Consider the following 22,626-nt stretch of genomic DNA (forward strand, 5'->3'; position numbering starts at 1 on the left):
TTTTGTCGTATCAAAACAATTATTAATATGGTATAAGGAATTCTGGAGTTTAGCTTCTTAATTTTTTTTTTTTATACTTCATTAATTGTATAACTGATTTTTAAAAGTATAATACAAACAAGATCTATCTTTTCTTTCTCTAAAAACATAAAATTTTATAATTTTTTTGTAAATTTTCTTTAATATGATGTGCGATTTGTACGATTCATTCGAATACGTTTATTATACTTATGTTTATAAACGGATCATCGTCTCGCAAAATTTTTTAAATTTTAACACATTGCATGCGGGTATATTTTGCCGTGGTTTTTCGCGTGCAGGGTTGCGTCTTAGTAACACAAACACCATACATACAATACCCATCGTATTTATACGATATCCGCTCTCTAGCACAAATCTACTAAATACGAATTTTTACGTGACCTGTGCTCCAATGGTAGACTGAGAAAGATGTAAAAGTTTATTTTTTACATGCAATGTATTTTCTGTCGCATTAGACACTATCTTTTCCATCAATATCTGCATATTTCCTGTAGATGGTAACGTGGAAGATAAGATTTCTATAGGGTGTTGCGGTGAGGTTTTGGATGGCACGTGAAAGAAACATATCATAAAGCCTGTCGCCAGAAGAAGATGCATACCAAGGATAATGGTGATGTATATGATTCTATGTTTTCCTGTAACATTGATTTTTAATAAATAATTAAATACTACAAATATCTATATATAAAAGTTGTTTATTACCTGATATAACTGGATACAATGAACGAAGTAAAACACCACCCGACATAAAAGTGGCAACTATTACTAAAATCCACTGTAACCAACCGATCTGTATCGTCCACAAGAATGCAACTGGAATGTAAATGGCCAAAGAATATCCATAAAGACATATGAGCTCCAAAAGCCCTGGAGATGCATAAGACTGAAAACAAAAAAGAATTTGTATTTATGTTTTACCCTTGCTTAGGAAAAAATGAGATAAAAAATGAATTGATTTACTTCTATCAATTCTTCTTCCGTATTCCTTGTACTCATTGTCCACTTCAATGCGCCCCATAATGCAAGCGGTAATAACCAAGCATATAAGAATATCGAAGTAGCAGCGTAGGAGATTACATGGAAGTCATATCTCCAATGATAATGACTAGAACTGGCCGTTTGTAAATAGTTAGCCATATTACCACTTATTGCAACAGAAAATACTAAAGTAACACATATCCAAAATGGACCATACAAGTCTGGATTGGGTCTAATGTGCGTAACCAAATAATTTTCTGTACTATGCGGAAACATTGATCTTTTGATACGTTCCATTACATCTTTTGTATTAACATTAAAAAACTTTTGATAGTATTCTATAGTCCAGAAACTGTATTGGGATTGATCCACTGAAAGAATAAGACAATAGTTAATGATAATACATCAAAAATGATTTTGGTTTTTTATCAGTTGGTTTAATACAACATTGTTGAAGTTATATTTATAAGAGATAGTATATTAAATTAATATTTAAACATGTTACATTAATTGTTAACCTTCATTTCTGTTGGGTATGCCTTCTAGATCTTCAAGAATACCGATTCCTGTAGAATCATTAGGTAAATTGTTAAAATTTTGATGAGTGGAAGCACCAATGTCAAGTTGTGCTTGACCAACGTTGCTTTGTTGATTCATCGTAGAAAAATCATGGAACGAAATAAACTGCGAATCAGTGTTTTTTGTACGATCACCCTCCATAATTAAACTCTATTTATTATTTGAATTTATTTTTTAAACGTATTTGACAATTGCCAGCTGGGCACATTGCAGGAAAGAAAATTGCAGTATCGATTTGTTACGCGATATATTTCGATATATCGTTTGATGTCAGAATTAAGTCTGCCAATCAGCGAATAGAATTATTCGATGGTGGATTTGCACCATCTGTTAAATTTCATTGGAACTAGATTAATATAAATAATATTATAAATAATATTACGCAAAATTTTCTTCATACATATTCTTATAATATTATTATTAATGTTAAATACCACAAAAATTGATACATCATTTATATTGTTTAATCTTTACGTTCTAAAAGCCTCAAAATTCGATATAAAATCACAGAATTTTCGCAACGCTAAAATATTTTTGAATATCCATGACGCGCGTTTTTTTAAGCGCGCTTTTTTATTCGACAAAATTTAGTACATACTTCACACTCGACTCGATATGTTACAGTCTTACATTTAGTTAGTTTATTAAATATATTAACATAATTTATAATATTAACAAATACATACAAAGTTTTATTGTTTATTGTTGGGGACAACGAAAAGGTATGTAAGACAACAAAATATATTTATTGTTCTTTCTTTTCTTTCTCCTTTTTTTTAATATATGTGCAATTTCAACAACCTACTCTTTATGTACAACAAGCAATCAAATTTAACATTAAATAAAGTAAATCAAGAATCATATTACATTAGGAGACACTTTAAATTATTATAATCATTTTAATTGATACGATTAAAATTTATACAAGCTTAGGATTATTTAATATAGAAATAATTTAGAAATTTAATTTAATGAATATTGTTCTTATACGAATAAATCAATTAAGAACAATTGTTTTTTCGGCGTCTCTGTAAAAATATTTTCAACATATATACGTTTTTTGCTGTTTATTGCTTATTTTTTTTCCACAGAAAGAATTTCGCATTACAAATGGAAAATCCTTTCGTTAAAGTATAATATTTTTCCTCCGCTTAGATTATAGAAATTGATTTGATCAAGCTATCGATAAATGCAGCACAAACATACTAAGGCAGTTTATCTTTCCTTATTTTTTTTTCTTTTTTTTTAGAGCACAATTATATTACAATATATCAATGTCCGAATAAAAAGTTAGGCTCAATAATAGATAGGATATTTTATAGCTTGTATTTTTTCTTTTAATTTTACAGCACAATGCTGTTTGCAGTGTATATATTACTACTGCATAGATAATTTTAATATCAGCTGTCTTTTAATACTTCTTTCAGAATGGATCCTGTATTTCTTGCTGGAACAAAGTCGGGGAATGTTGGTAATGTAACATTGGAAAGCAGTAATGTCGAATGGTTAGACGAAGTTGAATGTTGTCTGCTATGCGTTGGTCGAGGTGAGGACTAAAAATATATTATTTCGTTAAGAGAGAAAAAGATAAGTTTTCTTTTTATATATAAAATATCTGACAGAAAATATAAATACATATATAAGTTTATCTTACCGATGATGATATTGGCAAAGCAGGTAATTGAGGTTTTGGTTTAGATTCGCTTTCTAAAAATCTTACAAATGCAGCTGACAGTGAAGCTTCTTGATCCTATAATAAACAAATATAAATATATTTATTATAAATAGAAATTATATTGAAATAATTTGATAGAAAAATCTAAGAATTCTATACTTGCCTTAGTTGGAGTACCAGTTCCACCAAAACGCGAAAACCAACTGTTATTTGCAACTACATTATTAATACCAGCTTTGTCTCTATCATTTTCTGTAAAATCTAATACCGTGGCAATTACTCTCAGAACGGATGATTTGTCTGCTGCTGACGACGACAAATATCCAAGCAAAAGATTTTTAATAAGATTCCTAAAGAAAAATAATTTATTATAAATATTTATTTTTGACTATATATATATAATTTAGAAATAATGTACTCACTTGTCAACTTTTCCTACTCCACTTTGCGTTGCTTCTTCTATTCTCCGTTCGGCGGTATTTTCCAATTCCATTAATCTTTCAACTGGAAATTAATAATCGAAATCAATTATGTTTCTTTTTTTTTTTTTACTATTATACGTTTTATATTAATTATTATCATACTAGTACAAAACGAATGCTTTTCATATTGATTTTCTTTTATATTAACAATCCAAATTAAATAGAATTAATATTGTAATTAAATAGACAATAAGAAACGTTCCTTGTAAAAAAAAGAAAAAAGTTTTTGGTTTTTGTACACATGTGCATTCATTGAGACGTTGTAAAGTTGGCAGATTGGTACGCTGAACAGACATGAGCGCAAGTATAACACAAGTACTGGTAGTTTTGTTATTACACCAGTACCTGATGTAATACTCACACCCACATCTTAATTGCACATGCTGCATTCTCTTCGTTTATCATGCTGTTCTAGCAAACTAATGTTTTCATACATGCTACTAAAAGTATAAGGAAGCTGTTTTAACACGTTAAACGCCTAGCCTCTTTTATTGAGCTTTTTATTTAAATTAGGATGATCCGTCAGCCGTAAAAAAACATAAAAGTTTCGGCAAAGTTGGTGGTTTGTAGGAATACCAGGCATAGCATTTAACGTGTTAAATAAAATTAACTACTTTTAGATATATCGCGTATGAAATTAATTCTCTAATCTAATGATTTAGAATATAAATATTTAATTTATAATTTGAATAAAGAGTAATTATAAATTTAGAATTTAGTTCCTTTTTTCTGCAGAATATTGGTAACGGGTGGGAAACCCCACGAGGTAATATGAGCTTTTACATTTTACACACTCACGGTTACCGCATGAGATTACCCACTTCCACGCTACCAAGTTTATGTTTTTTTACATGTTTTTATAAATCTATTTATTTCAAAGCATTATGCAATTCTATGCTACGATATTTAACAATATATATTTTGATGTTATATATAATATACACCAGAATATTAATGTGTGTGTATTTATATTAATATGTCAGATATTTTTTAGATAATTTTGGGGAAATTATATTTATATTTAATTTAATTCTTTCATATACCTTAAATGATACATATTGAAATAATTCAATACAAGGTTTACAATGATTTTTATGGATCTATTATAGAATGCTTATACTTTTTAATATCTAATTAATTATTTTAATAAAATAATACGTTGATGTATCTAATAATTAAAAAATTTTCATTTCTCTACATTATATATTTTGTTTCTGCTCGTGTAGCATGCGTACTAAAAATAATTTCTCATAATTGTATGGTGTTATATCAAATATATATCAAGCCATTTGAGTATTGGTAAAATATCAAGGTCTTGGAAGACTAGCAAAGCTGCAAAATACAAGGTATCTTTATACATTTTATTAATTTTTTTTGAGAGAGCAAAATATCTTTATATATTTATAAAGAAATAATAAAATTATAATTGTTACAATGTCAGTATTTTTTTTTCTTTTTGTTTAAAAAAAAAAAGAAAAAAAAGAAAAAATTTCCAAAAATCAGCGAAGAAAGTGTTCACATTAAAATAAAATAAAATGAAAGAAGAGAGCACCAGCACCAGTGGGGCAATGCGCATGAGCCAACCAAGATGTGATTTAGTGTGCAAAGGCGGTGGGGTCTGGTTCGTAGCCGGATACCAGCAAGAATCCTGGGCTACAGTTTAATCCCAGAATTACCAGCTGATATTTGACTACATTACCAGATATTATATATATGTGTAAATTGTTTTCACAGATTAGTCACAGCATACACAGTCAAACCGATGATTGTAATGTAGTTTTGATTCTTGTTGCTAGTATTATCAAATTTGAGTATATTGAAGTTCTGTAAATAACGTTTTAGTGGGGAGAGACCCAAGTATATTACCGACGATCATATATTTTCCAAAATCCTACAAGCATATAATAATGTATGTGCCAGGTTCAATTATGTATTAAAAAAAAAAAAATAAGTAAGAAAAATAAACAAAAAACAAACATCGTAGAACGAATAATAATTATTGAATATAAATATGAAATAGGTCTTTTTTATACAATTGCTTAGCATACAATCTTGAAAATATAAATATTCGTGTAAAATTATCCAAAAATGTCAAAACACTAACTATGCGATAAATGTAAAGAACAAGATGCAAACAAAAATAGGAAAAATGTGTAAAGTGTTTTAAAAAGTTACCTTCTCGATTTAATTGATCTATTCTTTCCGTTTTCTTATCCAGTTGTTCGCTTAATCTAGACGCTGCTTGCAAACATTCCTGAGCTTCCACTAATTGTTCCTACATGTATGTGTGTATATATTTATTTATTCAATTAAATAATCGTTTTATTTTTTATAAACCAATTTGCGGAGAAAGGAGTAAGACAAACCTTGAGACAGGAGATTTCATTTAATAATTCGTCTTGTTTTTCATGGGACTCTCGAAGTTGCAATTGTAATTTTTCCGTAACTCTTTTGACATCCCTTTCTTTTTCTAAAATAATAAAATTAAGTAGCTATCATTATATTGCTGTTCGAAAATGATTGCATCAAGGAAAACATTTTTTATACCTCTTTGGAATTGTTCCAAAACTATTTGCAAATTAGTTAGAGCAGCGGTCTGCGATAAAACTTTATCCTCCGCCATAGACAATTTGTTTTGTATGTCATCCCTTTGTTGAACTATAAGCAACATTTGTTGTTGCAACGTTTCTATTTCTTGATTCGCCCTTACGCTCGCGGAGGTGTACACGGTTGACGAATTTTTAAGTTTCTCTTCGGTTTGCAGTAATTTTATTTCCAATTCTTTACGCATATCCTCGACCCTCAAAGTTTCTTCCGTGTAACTGTTTTCGATCGTTATTAAATGCGTCCTAAGTCTGTCTATTTCTTTGGCCGAATTAATTAATTTACTTTGAGTTTCGTCATATTGATTTTGTAACATTCTATTGTTGGATTGTTCTTGAATCAAGGCAGCTTCCAATGCATTACATTTATCATTAAGAATGTCCATTTCCTGTAATTGAGTCAAATGACTCGGGATTCTACAAATTTCTCCTTTATCATCGACATTTTGAATATTTTCCAATCGTTCTAGTTGAATTTTCAATTCATTTCTAGCTTCTGCAAGTTCTTTGTCTTTGTCATTTAACAAATTAGCCATTTTATTTTGCTCCATGGACAAATTTCGAGCTTGAGACACTTGCTCGTTCAAGAGTTGAGTTAATCTTTGAATTTCACCGTGATACTGAAGACTCTCGTTGTGTTTTATTTGAACCAATCTTACGAGCTCGTCCCTTTCATTTTTAAGAGTAAGAAAATCGTTCGAATCAACTGCGTTAGCTTGATTATTCATCTTCAAAGATTCTATTTCATTGTCTTTCTCCTTGATAAGATTCGACAAACTTTCTATGGTCTCTTTAGCCATAGAAACATTTTCTTGTATAGACTCGGTGACAGACTCTAATTGATTTTTCATTTTCGTTATTTCTGTCGTTAATTTATTATTTGTATCTTTTAGTTCTTCATTTTCTCGACTCTTTTCTTCCAAACTATCGACTAACTTTTGTTTTTCCTTTGCAAAGGAATTTTCTTTCGTTTCAGATTCCAAATGCTTACATTTCTCTTCGGACAAACGAATTTGATCATTCAAATCCGTTATAGTTGTTCTCAAGACTGCGATTTCGTCGTGATCCTCTTTTTTCTTCGAACGTAAATTATTTAATTCGGTTTCAGTTTCCATTAATTGGCTTCGTATTAAATTTAATTCCTTTTCGGCAATCTCCTTTTCTTTCAAACGCAAATTATTCAATTCCGCTTCATTTTCCATAAATTTGTTTTGCAATTCATTGGCAGCAGCTTTCTCTTCGTTGAATTTTTCTTCCAATTCTCTAATTTCCTCTAATTTGCTACGTAGAACAATATTCTCTGCACTAAGCTCGTTTATTTCCTTTTTGGCAATTTCCAATTGAGATTTTATCGAATCGTTTGTCATTTCATACTTGCTTACTTCCGTTTGAAGTTCCGATTGTTCCTCTTCGAGCAAAGATTTTTCCGTGTTCAACAGTTCTATCTTCTCTTGGGATTCTACTTGAGTGGCCGTCAATTGATCCAACAGGAACGCATTTTCTTTGACGAATTTGTCATTCTCTTGGGTCAATCGAGCTATCAAATCTTGCCTCAGATTTGCCTCGTGCAAAGCATTGTCGAGTTCTTTCCTCATATTAAGTAAATCATATTCCAAATCGTTTCTCTCTATGTTAACTTTTTCCAATGTTTCACGAAGTTGTTCCAACAAATCGTTCTCTTCTCTTTTCGAATCATCGGCTGTTGCTTTCAACCTAATCAAATCTGCCTGATACTGTTCGTTTTCTTTAATCAAATCACTATTTTCACGTTCTAGCTCGTTCTTAATATCCAAAGTAACTTTGAGTTCCCTTTCCAATTCCTCCATACTACAGACGGAAGCTTTCAATTCATGAGCTATGTTCTCTTTACCTAATCTAAGCTCCTCTATTGTCTCTTTATATTTTTCCAAAGACGTTCTCAATTCGCTAGTTTCGTTCGAGAACTCTAACAATCTACGTTTCAAATCTTCGACAGAGTCTTCCTCACTTTGAAAAATATTACAATAATCATTGTGAATTTTGATTTCGTCGAATAAATTCTCGTTGGAATTGATCATCAAACCGTTCTCGAATTTCGGTACAGATTCGGTATCATTTAATTTTCTCAATTTATCATTCTCTTGGCGTAATTGTTTAACCTCCTCCTGCAAGGATTCAGTTTCAGTTTCCAAGGATGCCACGCGTTCCTCGCTAGCTTCGGGAATGGATGGCAAATTTAATTTCAAATGTTGAATATCCAAAAGCAACGAATCTATGTGCGCTTGCATGTCGTCGCATTCCAGTTGCAAATTGTCCCTCATTTCGGTGCTCTCCTTTAGATTTCGCGTAATCTCAGTTACCTTCCTTTCTAAAACGTCCTTCTTCCAGTTTGCCTCGACGTATCGTTTTGCGACAGTCTCGAAAATCGACTCGTTGGAATCGTTCGTTTCTATGCACGAATTTTTCAAGATATCTTTTACTTTTTGTTCCAATTCGTACAACGAATTACCACCACCACCACCGTCATCCCCCCCGTTGTCATTTATTGTTTTTCATTTTTTCTCCTATCCTCCTCCTCCTCCTCCTCCGTTTGAACATTTTTCTCCACTTTTTCCAAATGACATTTATTTCTTTCAATCGTGCTAAGTTTATTCTGCAATTCCAAGACTTTACCTTCAGCCTGATTGTGTTCCACATATAATTGTTCGTATGCATTTTGTAGACACTGATGTTTCTTCTCGTTTTCTTTCTTCAACGTTAACAATTCTTCTACAGAAAGAAAAAGAAAAACACGAAATAAATCAATTATAACATATAATATTACAAATTAATTCGATTTTCATTTAAATAATATTTCGTTTATTTTTCTTTCATACAAACCAATAAATTCCGCGTGTTGTCGATCAAGTTCCACCATACTGTTATTAAGATTTTTATTTTCGTTTTGCAATTCGTGTATTTTTCTAGACAATTCAGCTTCCCTATTATTACTCATAGAACTTTCCTGCGAATCCAATTTCAAATTTTCCGATTGATTATTTTCGCTGCTTTTGTCGAGTTTCTCAATGAAATCGTACATTTTTTCCTTGTCAATTAAAGATGACTTTTGCTTATCATTTTCCAAATTTTTCAGAACTTTGCGAAACAGTTTGACCTTTTCCTGATAATTCAACTTCGATATGACTGTATTGAAATCGTTTACCAGTGCTATTTCGTCTTCCTGCATTCGCTTGACGTTTCTTTCGACCTCGCGATTCTAAATATTATAATCAAAAAATTCATCAAAATTTATACGAAAAGATACATTCATCAACATAATAAAATCAATCATTCATTACCTTTTCTTCCATTCGTACGATTCTGTTGACCATATCTTGTTTGGCACGCAAATATTCTGCTTTTTGATGATGACCATCAGGAAGTTCGTCCATTATACTCCCATTATTGTTAGCCTAAAAATAAAAAAGAAGATAAATCAATTTATCGTACTTTTCAATTAGTTCATTTCGATCGATTTCAATACAAATATATGTGCCCATATATAATTATGAAAATGGTCTAAACTAAAATTAAAAAAAAAGAAAAAACAAGTTTATCAGTTATTTCATACCATGTTATTTTAAACTATTCAATATTATATAGAATTCAATATTATATAGATCACTTTCATAATTATGGGACACATATATATAGGTATGTATGTAAACCTTTTGAGTTCGTTTAAGTTCAGCTTCCAATTCCCGTATTCTCATGGTGGCTTGAGCCAATTGTTCTTGCAATTGTCTACCATGATTTGGATATTTCGAGTTACGATTTTTAACCGACGGTGGGTCCCAGAAGAAAACGTCACCTTCTTCATCTTGATTCTCGTTCTAAAAAAAAAAAAAGAAAAAACCAATAAGAAAACACCCGACAAATACATTTTTAATTAAAAAAAGAACAAGAACAAGATTATTTTATATCGTATGGCAAATTGTCATTGGTTTGTTTTTTTTTTCTTTTTTTCTGTAATATTTTAGCTCGCGACAGGATATGTATGTGTTCCTCGAGCAGTTTGTAATGTAGGAGAGAGGCAATAGTGTGTCTTAAAAAAGAATTAGGATGATTATGTATTGCATTAGAAATAGTCGTGAGTATTGAAAGGACGCTATAATGCTTCAGCGATTCGAGTTAAGAAGGAAAATGCATCCGCCGCGGGCAGCCGTATTATTAGCGACTTAGTATTGTTATGCACGTTTATATAAGAACCTGTCAGTATGTGTTAGTGCGAGAAAGAGAGAGAGAGAGAGGGAGAGAGAGAGAGAAAGAAAGACTCGTGAGACAATAAAACATTGTGTTGGTGTACTACACACCATTATGTTGTGTTATCCCTCTCAGTACACGTTCACTGCAAAATGTGGAAAAGAAATAATAAAAGTAGAAGTTATTTTACTTATGCAAGAAATAAAAAAAAAGTAATAATAATATATGTAATAAGTTTATATTATTATATTGTATTATTATCGAAGAAGAAACGGATATGTCTCACGTGACCAAAACGAACTATTCGAATTGCCCGCGTAACCGAATGAGAAAGGATGTCAAGATTTTGCGCCGAGACCTTACAAAATCCTTGGTCATTCCGCAAAGATTGTCCCGAGTTATGCAACCTGACGTTCATCATCCTACCACGGTTTGTCGCACATTACTTTGATATACTTTGATTATTTTTTTCTTCTTCTTCTTTTTCTTATTTTATTTTTTTTTTTTAAATAATACGTCAGATTAATATTAGGAAAGATAAATTATTCTTATGGGATATATTTCGAGCTAATATTTTGTTTGTCTACGAATCAAATTATAAGAATCCTAGTAACTTTTGATTTACCCGGTATATAATACATATATGTATGTATGTGTATGTGTATCATCATTAGTCACGAAAGGGTGTTTAGAAAAGGCCGTAAAAAAAGGAGAATAGTAGGATAAGCAACCATAAGTTATTTTTCCACGTATACAATGCAACTCGCGTTCCTTTGACACACTGGACTTTTAAAAACCGAAAGGTTCTTCATCTAAAAGTCAATTCGTAGTAGGCTTTTCAGAGAACGCATAGCTTCTTTTAGAAGAATCGATCGTGATAAGCAAAAAGGAATATAAGAAAAAACAAAAAAAAGAGAGAGAGAAAGAGAGAGAGAGAGAGAGAGAAGATAAAAACTTCACTTCTTCTCGTCTTGCCATAGATTTGATCTTCCTTGGAAATGCAAATAACGGTTAAAGACCATTTTTTATATTCGTCTTTTAAAGATTTCCAACATCTATTGTGTTGCTAACTAAACCGGATATGAATATAATAATATTCTTACAGACATTTTTTGTATCTAACGTTTCTTCTTCTTTTTTTTCTTTTTCTTTTTGCTTAGAACGTTTAAATAATCTTCTTATAATTTATATATATATATATCTTACTTTTAATATAAAAATATTTGATAAAAGATATCTTAACTACTACCGTTCGCGTAGACAAAATAAGAGATCTCAGTTTATCGTAATCTTATCCTGGAACACCGAGTAATTCTCGTATATCTTTTTTTTCTCTCTTTCTCCTTTGCATATCTCATCGAATAAAATAAGAAAGAATAAAAAAAATAAATAGAAAGAGAGTGCACGATTTCGTGGAATCAACTTTTAAAATAAATAGTACATTATCAGTATAAATAAAAAAAAAAAAAAACAAAAAAAAAGAAAGAAAATAATTAGCTTATCGTGAGAAGATAAACAAAATTCTTTTTTTTTTTTTTTGGTTTTTATCTCTATTAGCGATACAATTTTAAATGATAATTAATTAATTAATGTTTCTTTTTATTGATTTTGTCTTTTTTCTTTTTTTTCAAACACGGAGAAGTTCGTGATCCCGAAAAAACATCGACAGATAAATCGAAAAGATCTCGTATGAAAGATAATTTGAACGACGAACCAGAGAGATGACTATCTTAAAATAGCATCATCATTCTTCTTCTTCTTCCTTCCTTCCTTCCATTTCGAGTTATGCATTCGCATAACTTTAATTCGAATTCGATAAGAAATTTTGATCGAATTCAAATTCAAATCGATAAAAAAGAAGAAGAAAAAAAAGAGAACTTACGAAGTCCTGTTGGATAATATCGCAGGGGAATACAAATAAATAAATAAATAAATATAAATAAATATATATATATATATAAAAAAGAAAGAGAAAAAGAAAAGATTTCCAAGAGATACTTAAACCCTAAATGCAGGCACGCATGCATGCATGCATGCGTGCGTGCGTGGCTCCTGGGTGCATACATGCATATTTTGTATGTCGAGATGAATGCAAATAATTTCAATGTCCGTTTGCATTGGACAATATCGTTTCGAATCTTTTATCGATTGAAAATTATGCTCCAAATAAAAGTAAAAATAAAATAAAATAAAACCCTTATCGTGTTATTCGATCTACAAGAATAACTATTATTATTTTAGTTGTATATCTACCCCCCCGAAGTATACATAATCCAAATCGGTATACCAAATATTCAACGTATTCGTGTTAAAAAAAAAAAAAAGAAAAATAAAGTAAAATGCATTCGAGCGTGAAATTTCATTCGATTTGATTCGGTCAAAAAGAAATAGAAAAGGAAAAAGAAGAAACGATTGTAATGAATATGAAAAGGGGTTTCGTTAGGTCAGGTCAAGCAATAATGCGTCGTTTGACTTGCAAACTAACGTGTTTGACTCATACACGTTACACAAAAGTACAAAAGTTATCTCTTTTTCTTGTCTTCTTTTATTTTATTTTATTTTATTTTATTTGATTTTATTTGATTTTTGAATTTTAAACGAGCATCACAAATTTCTTTTACATTTAATTAACATTATTCGAATCGTACGTTTATAATACAGTTTTAACTAAGTTGAAATAAAATTTCAAATAGCGATTCAAATCTTTCGAGTAAAATGATAAGACGTATTTTTTTCTTCTTCTTCTTCTTTTTTAATTTCTTTTTTACAATTTAACAATGACGTACGCGAAACGTATCTAACTTTCTTCGTCTATTATTACACGTAATTCTCCGTTATCGGTACTTAAGAAAAATAAAAAATAAAATGCGCGAAGAAATGTCTGCGAACAGGCGCACACGTACATACATACACACATACATACAAACACATATATAGAGTTACAAGTAAAACTGATAACGTAACGTGAGAAAGGAAGTGTCCTATCGTATTGGCGATGACCCTCTCTTTCTCTCTCTCTCTCTCCTCTCTCATTCTTTCTTTCTCACTTCGTGCTAATGTAAGTAATTTTTTTTTTCAAACTAAAAATAAGTTCTACTTCGTCATGGATAATAGACCTGTTTCAATATTTTAATATATATATATATATATATATATATATATATATATATATAATTTGTGTTGTTTGTTATCTTTGTCGGATATTACACACCAGGTAGTTAAACGCAACATTTATGGACATTTAATTATACCATAACTTATAATGTTATTACTTCGTTTAAATAATTTTTGCTGCTAAACATTTTATTTAAATGTTATTTGAAAAGTTTGTTCCAGTTTTTTCTAAATACTTAAACACAACTCTCTTATGTGGAACATTTCTTGTTAATATCTATAAGCAGATTATGATTTATATTATACACGTATAGATGAAGAAGAAGAAGAAGAAGAGTCGAAGAAGACAAAAAAATATGTTTGAAATTGAAAGTGAAGGAAGTTTAATAACGTTAGCAGATGGTACTGCTGAATATCCAGACACGAGCTGTGTCAACAGAGACTGTAATCAAATATCTTATGGTATCATGTACACGTAACGATCATCCACATATATAATGTAATAAGACAAATATACACATACATTATTTTTTCTCTTTCTTTTACTTTCTCTTTTTTCTTCTAAGTATAGAGAAATGATTAGTATCATTGCTTTTCGACGATTATCGAAAAGTGAAAGAAGAAGAAGAAGAAAAAGAGTAGCTAAAGAATAGAGTAAATTGAAAAATTATCAATGATTTTTTGTTTAAATAATTAATGACTCTATTTTCCTCTCCACGAGGGGACACAGGTTTAGAAATTTAATTTGTCTCTCAGGGAAGATTATTTTCGACTTATTTATATTTGTATTATATTTAATTTGTAAAAAATACAAACCCCCGATTAGAAGTTTAGAAAAGAAAAAATAAAGAAGGAGAAAGAATAATTCAATTTTCGAATATCACATTTGGAAAGACCTTTGAACCTTTTATTATTTTGTTGTAAAGGAAATTCTTAGAAATTTACAAAATGTTTGACGTCACTTTTTCTTCTTCTTCTTCTTATTCGACACAGTAGAAGACTTAAAGTTTTATAAACGACAGAAAACATAAACGTTTATGCTTAGAACGTATAGGAATCGCGATAGCATTCGAGCGAGGTAATAATAATCGGTGAGAGCGTCACAATGACTTGTAGAAAACGGCATTGTTATTTAAATATTATACCTCGTGTATGGTAATACTTCACCGATATATTTTCTATACCGTTTTGTATTTTTATTATTTCCTTTTTATGCTTTTTTTTTCTTTCTTTTTTTCTTTCCGTTCTTTTCTTTTCTTTTCTTTTTTTTTTCTTTTCACCTATGACGATAATCGAAGAAATAGCGGAAAAGAAAACGCTAATATTTATTAAACAATATAACAATCATAACTGAATATTTGTCTGTGTATGTGTGTGTGTGTTCTCTAGCGTTTCTCGATTTTCAAGTAGATCAACCGTAAAGTATATGTAAGTAGGTGTTAAGAAAGAAAGGATCTTGTCGTAAAACAAAAAGGTTGATTGTGAACGAACGTGTGTCCGTCATTAGTAGATTGGAATCTAATCTAAAGATGAATTTATTACTAGTATGTTAAATAAGAGGATTATAATTAGGAGGAGTTGTATATTTTTGGTGTCAACGAACGACGAAATCGTTTTCAGACCTTTTCAAATTCCAACAGTTGATTCAACTCTTAAAGAAGTTGAAAATATTCCATTTGAAAAGAAAAGAAATAATATTACGATTAGATTAATATATCTTAATTTATATTATATAAATAAATGTATTATACAAACACAAATTCCCTCCTCCCCCAAACACCCAAAAATATAAATTTCATATCTATTATTTTAGCTGAACACACTCAACTCTGTAACTGTTTCACGAATTATAAAAAAGAATAAGGGTGTGTTTTATCAGAAAGAAATTTGACTTTGAACAGATATATATTGTGCGTGGGTGGTAGGTTTTATATAAAACAAAATACTTTTAGATGCCGTTTATTAGTCAGCAATGCTAAAGCAAAGTAAAATGGTGGCTCGATGACGACGATTCCTCTGCTGCTGCTAGTGTTCTCTTGCTTGGTATTCGTATCACAAGTTTTATTTTCCTTTTATTTTTCTTTTCGGCGGGAGCAGTAAGTATATAACTAACAATAAGTAAGTAACTTGGTTCGTCTTCTTCTCTTCTTGATACCGCAGGATATTAGCACCGAGGTAAGATAGAAAAGGTACACGGTGTCTCTCGTGTCGGATACTCAGAAGCTAACGTTCAACTTCTTTTTTTTTTCTTCTTTTTCTTTCGAGATAAGCACGAGCCCTGTTCTTTCTCTTCTTTCTACCGAGTCATCTGCAGAACGTGGAACACCCAAGCAGCAGTTTCAGCTTCACGCTTTAAATATCGCGTACGTTGACTTTATTCCGATCCTCTCTGTTTTATATTTTTGATTTCTTTCTCCGAGCTTCTACTATTCGTTCTCCCCTTTCTTATAATTTTATTTATTCTTCGTATCAAATTATTATTATTATTATTATTATCCATAAATAATTAATCGAATTTATATACAATTTTCACAATTTATTCTTCGAATGGAACGAAACGTTCTTATGAGGGGGTTCTTTTTTTTCTTTTTTCTTTTTTTCAAACGATGACAACAAAGTTAAGCACGCGTGACAACGGTTTGATGACACCGTTGTGTTCAAGAGGAAACCTTTTATTCCATGAAAAAAAATTTGGATACCGGAAAAAGCGTGTGTCCTTTCGAATACGAGGAACACGAGCGTGAAAACGTCGTGTATGCACTTATTTCTTTCTTTAGTTCTCTTCCATTCCTTTCGTAATTCTTGAGCAAATAATGGTACCCAAAAATACACATACAAAATACAGTGCCACGCGTTGAAGATATTTTTCTCTCTTTTTTCTATTTCTTTTCTTTTCTTTTCTTTTCTCTCTCGAAGGGAAACAAGATGATGAAGAAGAAGAAGAAGAAGCCATTACTACTTTCGAGACTTCATGGAATTCTTAACTACTCTCTTAACGGAAGATTTTATATAAGGTGTTTCATAAGTTATTATATTATACTCATTAACTTTTCTATTATTTTCTTTTCCCTTTAAACCTCCCCCCACCTCGCCCCCCGCCCCCCCGACAATGAATGGACACTTCAGTTTATTCAACATTATTTCTTATTATCGTTAAATAATATTTGTCTGTAATATAATAGCTAAGGTAAACGTGTTTTTAACGTTATGAATAAAATGTTAATTGATTATCCCACCTTTTTAAACAGAGCATGCAAGGATGATGATAGCTAAGCTGATTACAAGGACATGAATTCTTCTATTACATAGACGCGTTCTAATCGTTAACGATTGATTTTGATCTTTGATCGAAGGAATTTTCATTTAAATTAACACCTTTGACGCAAATGAATGAATTTTTTGTTTGTGTCTATTTGTTTGTTCGTGTATTTTATTAAACTTACAAAAATGTTTAATCGTCTATGAATGTTTGGTTTATCCTCAAATAAAAATCTATTCGAACGCGAATTCCTACCCGTGACATTTTCTTTCGAAATATATTTCTTTTTATTGAGTCGTTTTGGAAACAGAAAAATAAATTCGTCGTTAGAACGATTAACTACGATTATCAATAATTACGATCGTACGACGTTGTTTATTTTTTTTGTTTATCGTCGTTTTGTTGCGTTGCCGAATCGAAACACAAACACACACACACACACACATACACATACGTAAAATAAAAAAGAAAGGTTTTTCTTATCTAAATCGTTCTAATATCTTCCGGAAGAGGAAAAATTAAAAAAGAAATATGGCGACAGAATTCGGTCATGAGCGTTAAGATAATACAAAAAAAAAAAAAAAAAAAAAAAAAACCGCGCGCGTTATCTTTTACTTACGACTGTATAATTATTGTCTAACTAACATAAGTAAGCCTAATGTATACACGAATGATAGATATACGGAAATGTACGAAGATTATCCGACTATGAAACAGTAACACGTTGCACAATTTATATTTTCAAGACGAGTAATAATTAACGGATCGAAAATTAATTAAATTAATATATCGTTCGAGTATTTTAGGGTGGGGGTAACATTGCAGGAATGCATCATACAATTAATTCATTCTATCCGTTCCAATCGCGAAAGTTTACCTAAACTATCGTAGATTATTCGAAAAATGAATGACTCTCCCCTTTCTCAAAGTTTTCCAGACCTAGATTGTTGTTTTTAAAAACAGTATAACTGTACATTGAATTCGTCGTATTGTAATATTAATAGCTAATCCCGAGAAGTTTTATTCCTTAAATTTATTTTTAAAACTACTTGAGAACTTTTTGATCAATCACGTATTTAATTGCACATTAGTTCGTTCTTTTTTTCTTATTGTATCTTCGAGTAACGTTACATTCGTGCTTACATAAACGAAAAGATATTATAGAACACCTTCGTATGTTTTTATAATCTCTTGAATTAAAGATCGTGGAAATATCATGTATATATATATATATATATATGTTTTTTTTTATAGATAGACATAGTCATCGTGTATACGAGTTAGTTTCTCTCTCTCTCTCTCTCTTACAGTATTTTCGCTCCAAATCTGGAAACACTGAATCATGCATATCCTTCTTTTCCTTCTTAATCATTATAGTCATCAAAATCATCAGCATCATCATCATTATCATCATCATCATCATCATTACCGTCATTATTATCATACATTTTTTCCAACTTCCAGGATTAACCCGTATATTATAATAATCGGCTTTTAAATAACTATTACACATTGTTCTTCTATTCTACGACAAGAAATGAGAGGAAATCTTTTGAATTTGTTAACGTAATAATAATAATAATAATAATAAAAGATATGAGATTATTAAAAAATCAATATAATAAATATAATTTATCGGGTAAACGATAGGCAGGTGTGTCACTGCCAATCGTTAGCATAAAAACAGATTGAAAGTTACTCAAAGGTTAAAGTACAAGGATCGCTTTTTTTAATTAACCTCCGTATATTTGTATAAATATACACGTAATAAAATATACACGTGCTATCTATTTAAGCTAACGATAATTATTCTGACGTTATATTTGATTTATCGAAAAGAAAAAAGAAAAGACAAGTATCGATTTTCTATCGTTCCAAAATTTTCATGAACAAAATTTTTCCAAAGGAAGAAACGGACGTTGCAATGGAAAATAAAAAAAAAAACAAAGTATTCGTTGGAAAAACAATTTATCGTTGTTGTTTCTCGAAACTTCAATTGCAAAAGAAGAGAAACTAATAGGAAAGGAAAAAAATAGGAGAGGAGAGGAGAGAAGAGAAGAGAAGGGGAAAAGAAAAATGATAAAATATTGAACGGCACATAACGTTAGACGTAGAAAACGGTTATTGTTTCGAGATAAGGAACGACGGTTCGTTCTACGACGGTTTTTATCGTCTAACACAACACACACATACACACACACACACACACACACAACTACGCGACAAGTCGATTTTTACAACGAAAATGATATTATTAAACCAATCGTAACTTTACTTACGTTTAGTGCGCTTGCATGCGTGTACGTGTGCGTGTACGTGTGCGTGTGCGTGAGCGTCGTCGTATTATTCGTATGTGTTCACGCGGCTAATCGTGCATCGCGTTGTTAGTTAAATAATCATAGGTATAAGTTCCTCGTGTCCTTCGAATATTATCTACCGATAGATAGACGACTCTCTCACTCACTTAAAGCCACGTTCTTCTTTTTTTCTTCCTTTTTTTTTTATTTTTCTATTTCTTTTTCTTTTCTTAACTTAATAAATTCTTCTCATTTTTATTCTACGCGATTCGAAAAGAAAAAAATTATATTACGAGCACATTTTTACGCGCTCGCTGTAAATTACTTTTTTCTCTTCTTTGGATTCTGGAGAAGAAGTAAACAAACTTTTTTAATTACATCGACAACGATCTCTAATCGATAAAATCCACTTCCTCGCGGAAATATCAAATTAAATCGTATAAAGGAGGATATAAAATATAATAACGTAAGGAGAAAAAGGAAATCACAGTTTTGGCGCGTGGCCTTCTTAAACGGCCGAAGGAAATACACGCAAAAAAAAATGGCGACGACAGGAAAGAAAAGAAAATCAAAATGGCGGAGGATGCGTCTTTCCAAAGCAACGCGCGACTTTTTCTTTTATTTTTGTTCCTTAACTTTGTTTGACATTAAAGTGAAGTACAAAAAAAAGAGAAAAAATGAACGAATAGCAAATAAATATTTATAAACAAGTGCGGTATACATAATTGCAGATGAAGAGGAGGGGGAATCTAAAGAAATAAAAAAAAAAGGATACTATAAATAATTTCTAGGTTAAAGTGAGACGAGTTACGAGTATTATAGATTATTTGTGCATAACAGCACGAACGCGTTAATCCCAGTCGTAACGTTTGTTCTCTTGCTTTTGCTCGTTTGCAACACGAGTGCATAACTTCTCTCTCTCTCTTTCTCTCTCTTTCTGCATACATATTGTTATGCACACGTCGTAGAGAGCACGAGTTCGAGGCTTTTAACAATCGTCCTCGTAAAATAAAAAGAAAAACGAAAACGAAAAAACAATAAAAGAGAGGAAAGATACTTTGCGTAATACTTTTTTACGAAAATTAAGTAAAAAAGAAAAATCATACGCGTTCAGTCCCCCCCTCCCTCCCTCCCTCCGGTTCATACTTATATTTTTCTTACGCGAATTTTTGTTAAATATATTAGACACGTCGAATAATTATTATTCATATACATATATATTTTTTTTTTTTCAATAAGAAAAAATGTTCCAAGTGTGGATTCGTTATGAATGATCGGCAAATCACGTTAAATCGAATTACATGAAATGTTTCTTTATGTTTCAAGATAATCCGGGATATAAAACAGGATATATCGTTGATACAATTATCGATATAAAATTCGTTTGGAAAAAATATGTTAATAACTTAGGCGAGGTTTAAAAAAAGAGAAAATATATGTTGGGTTCCTATAGATGCGATACTTGTTGCGCCTAGCATCACACACAACATATATATATATATATATTTTCTCGAGAAGAGAGGGAAAGAGAAGGAGGGAGAGGGAGGGGGAGAGGAGGATGAGAATAATTTAGTTAGCTCTTTGGAAAATCATTCGTACGAATGAATCTCGTCGTTCCACTTCGATAAACGGACGCGATCATTCTCTCTCTCTCTCTCTCTCTCATTAATTCATTCATTCATTCATTCATTATGCCGTAACGCGATCTCGTAACTATAAAGAAATAATAATAATAATAATAAAAAACTAAAAATTAAAAATAAATATATAAGAAAAAAGGCAACACGTGCAACTGTAATTATAAATGAAGATACAAAAATTCTGGCGACGAACGATAAAGTGCCAATAAATAATAATAATAATAATAATATTTAATTATTCAATAATTTGTAACAGAGGAGTGTGACAATATTTATTTTTATTCCTACAATTGACTCACGATCCCACATTCGCGTTTTATAATTCTACTTTAATTTTTTCCCTTTTTTTTTTTTTATTTTATTTTAATTGGACGCACTTCTTTTAATACGAAGTTAATATTTCTGCTCTGTCTAGTTTTATAAAATTATTTTTCTCGATCGTTAAGCGTTCGTAAGGGGAAAAAAAACGTCGAGGAAGAAAATGACGCCTCTAATCGAATTCTCTCTCTCTCTCTCTCTGTCTCTCTGTCTCCCTCGTGATTGTAGAATGCACTTACATAAAATAAGTGCGTATAATAATCATCCAAATCCGACTGCTTTGTCCGGCCGTAATAAATGTTTCACGAAACAGATATGTCACGCGATTCCTAAGATTCGTCATGGTTCTTACTATCTTTATCATTCAAATTAAAAAAAAAAAAAAAAAAAACAAAACTCTCATACGTAATGTAATAAAATAATTCAATTAAAAACTAAAATTAAAAAATAAATATTTCAATACATTGAATATAATTTTATACAAGAAAAAGAAAAAAAAAGGAAAGAAAGAAAGAAAGAAAGAAAAGAAACATTTTGGTATCTCTCGATTACTCACAAAACAGAAAATACAATATCGTGTTCCTCCTCCTCTTCAATTTACGTCCACCACCACCTCCTCGTCGAAGCAGAAAAGTTTCTCGATCATTGATTTTTCCTCTCTCCCTCTCTCTCTCTCTCTCTCTCCCTATCTATTTATCTCTCCCGAAACTTTATTCTCGAACTCGAGAAGAGTCGAGAATTAAACGAAAAAAAAATTAAATAAATAAAAAGAAAAAGAAAATTGAGATACGCGGTGGTGTTATTCACAGAGGAAAAAAATAATTGTCCGATATTTCTTTTTTCTTTTTTTTTTTTTCTTCTTGTTTCTACTCGTAAATAAACGGTAACACTCGGTAAGGTAAGATATATATAAGAGGTATTATTGATGGGATATAGGTTAGTAGGAGAAAAAAAAATTGTAAGAAATAAAGAAAGAAAAAAAAAATAAGAATAAATGGGGGGGTTGTTGATCACGTGCGATGGTCAAGAGGATACACGTTCACGGTACGAGCGTTGAGAAACGACTGTGCGTTCGCTAGGACTCTTCCTCCTACCACCTAGAGTATTGCTTGCCACCACCAACACGAGGTGTTTCCATGTACGTGTACGTACATGTGTGTATGTGTGTATGTATTCTAACGTATGAGGAAGAAGAGATATATGTATAAATGCGCTTGTAAACACGTATACTCATCATACCAGGTATATACATACATACATACACACATACATACATACATATATATAGATATATGTACTTCGAACATTTTCATATGTGTGGGTGTACGTGCATCTATATGTTTACGCATTTTACTTCTTCTACAGAGAGAGAGAGAGAGGGTGGGGGTGGGGGGTTACGTAGCGTGATCGACACAGAG

The 22,626-nt window shown here is 30.9% G+C and overlaps 2 protein-coding genes and 1 long non-coding RNA gene across 3 annotated transcripts in view; 1 reads left to right on the forward strand and 2 right to left on the reverse strand.

The window, feature by feature from the left end:
* On the reverse strand, positions 1-1,931 carry LOC122515823 (protein YIPF1). Its single transcript, XM_043633320.1, has 4 exons — positions 1,539-1,931; positions 1,003-1,391; positions 745-925; positions 1-677 (listed from the first exon to the last, which is right to left on the reverse strand). Exons 1-4 carry the CDS (start codon positions 1,738-1,740, stop codon positions 415-417), a joined length of 1,035 nt encoding a protein of 344 aa, XP_043489255.1. The 5' UTR covers positions 1,741-1,931; the 3' UTR covers positions 1-414.
* A 199-nt stretch (positions 1,932-2,130) lies between these two features.
* Positions 2,131-22,626, reverse strand: part of LOC122515837 (thyroid receptor-interacting protein 11-like) — a 32,153-nt gene continuing 11,657 nt past the window's right edge. The window contains exons 4-14 of the mRNA XM_043633342.1: positions 10,046-10,210; positions 9,677-9,790; positions 9,219-9,594; positions 8,882-9,107; positions 6,304-8,849; positions 6,123-6,226; positions 5,932-6,031; positions 3,697-3,778; positions 3,438-3,624; positions 3,254-3,349; positions 2,131-3,152 (exon numbers count right to left, since the gene is read on the reverse strand). Coding sequence (XP_043489277.1) covers positions 3,000-3,152; positions 3,254-3,349; positions 3,438-3,624; positions 3,697-3,778; positions 5,932-6,031; positions 6,123-6,226; positions 6,304-8,849; positions 8,882-9,107; positions 9,219-9,594; positions 9,677-9,790; positions 10,046-10,210 — 4,149 coding nt within the window. The 3' untranslated portion in view covers positions 2,131-2,999. The remainder of the gene's footprint in view (positions 3,153-3,253; positions 3,350-3,437; positions 3,625-3,696; positions 3,779-5,931; positions 6,032-6,122; positions 6,227-6,303; positions 8,850-8,881; positions 9,108-9,218; positions 9,595-9,676; positions 9,791-10,045; positions 10,211-22,626) is intronic.
* On the forward strand, positions 4,968-5,282 carry LOC122515866. Its single transcript, XR_006303415.1, has 2 exons — positions 4,968-5,102; positions 5,231-5,282. It is a non-coding gene; the product is annotated as an uncharacterized LOC122515866 (long non-coding RNA).

The sequence above is a fragment of the Polistes fuscatus genome, unplaced genomic scaffold (assembly GCF_010416935.1).
Source record: "Polistes fuscatus isolate 324 unplaced genomic scaffold, CU_Pfus_HIC Scaffold19, whole genome shotgun sequence".
Classification (NCBI taxonomy): Eukaryota; Metazoa; Arthropoda; class Insecta; order Hymenoptera; family Vespidae; genus Polistes; species Polistes fuscatus.

What these genes read in the sequence shown, in the direction of transcription:
- LOC122515823 (XM_043633320.1), bottom strand. Translation starts at nt 1,740, where the DNA reads ATGGAGGGTGATCGTACAAAAAACACTGATTCGCAGTTTATTTCGTTC. An exon ending in CATACCCAACAGAAATGAAG is followed by an intron (nt 1,392 to 1,538) that starts GTTAACAATTAA and finishes TTATTCTTTCAG; the next exon opens with TGGATCAATCCCAATACAGT. An exon ending in CGGAAGAAGAATTGATAGAA is followed by an intron (nt 926 to 1,002) that starts GTAAATCAATTC and finishes TTTTGTTTTCAG; the next exon opens with TCTTATGCATCTCCAGGGCT.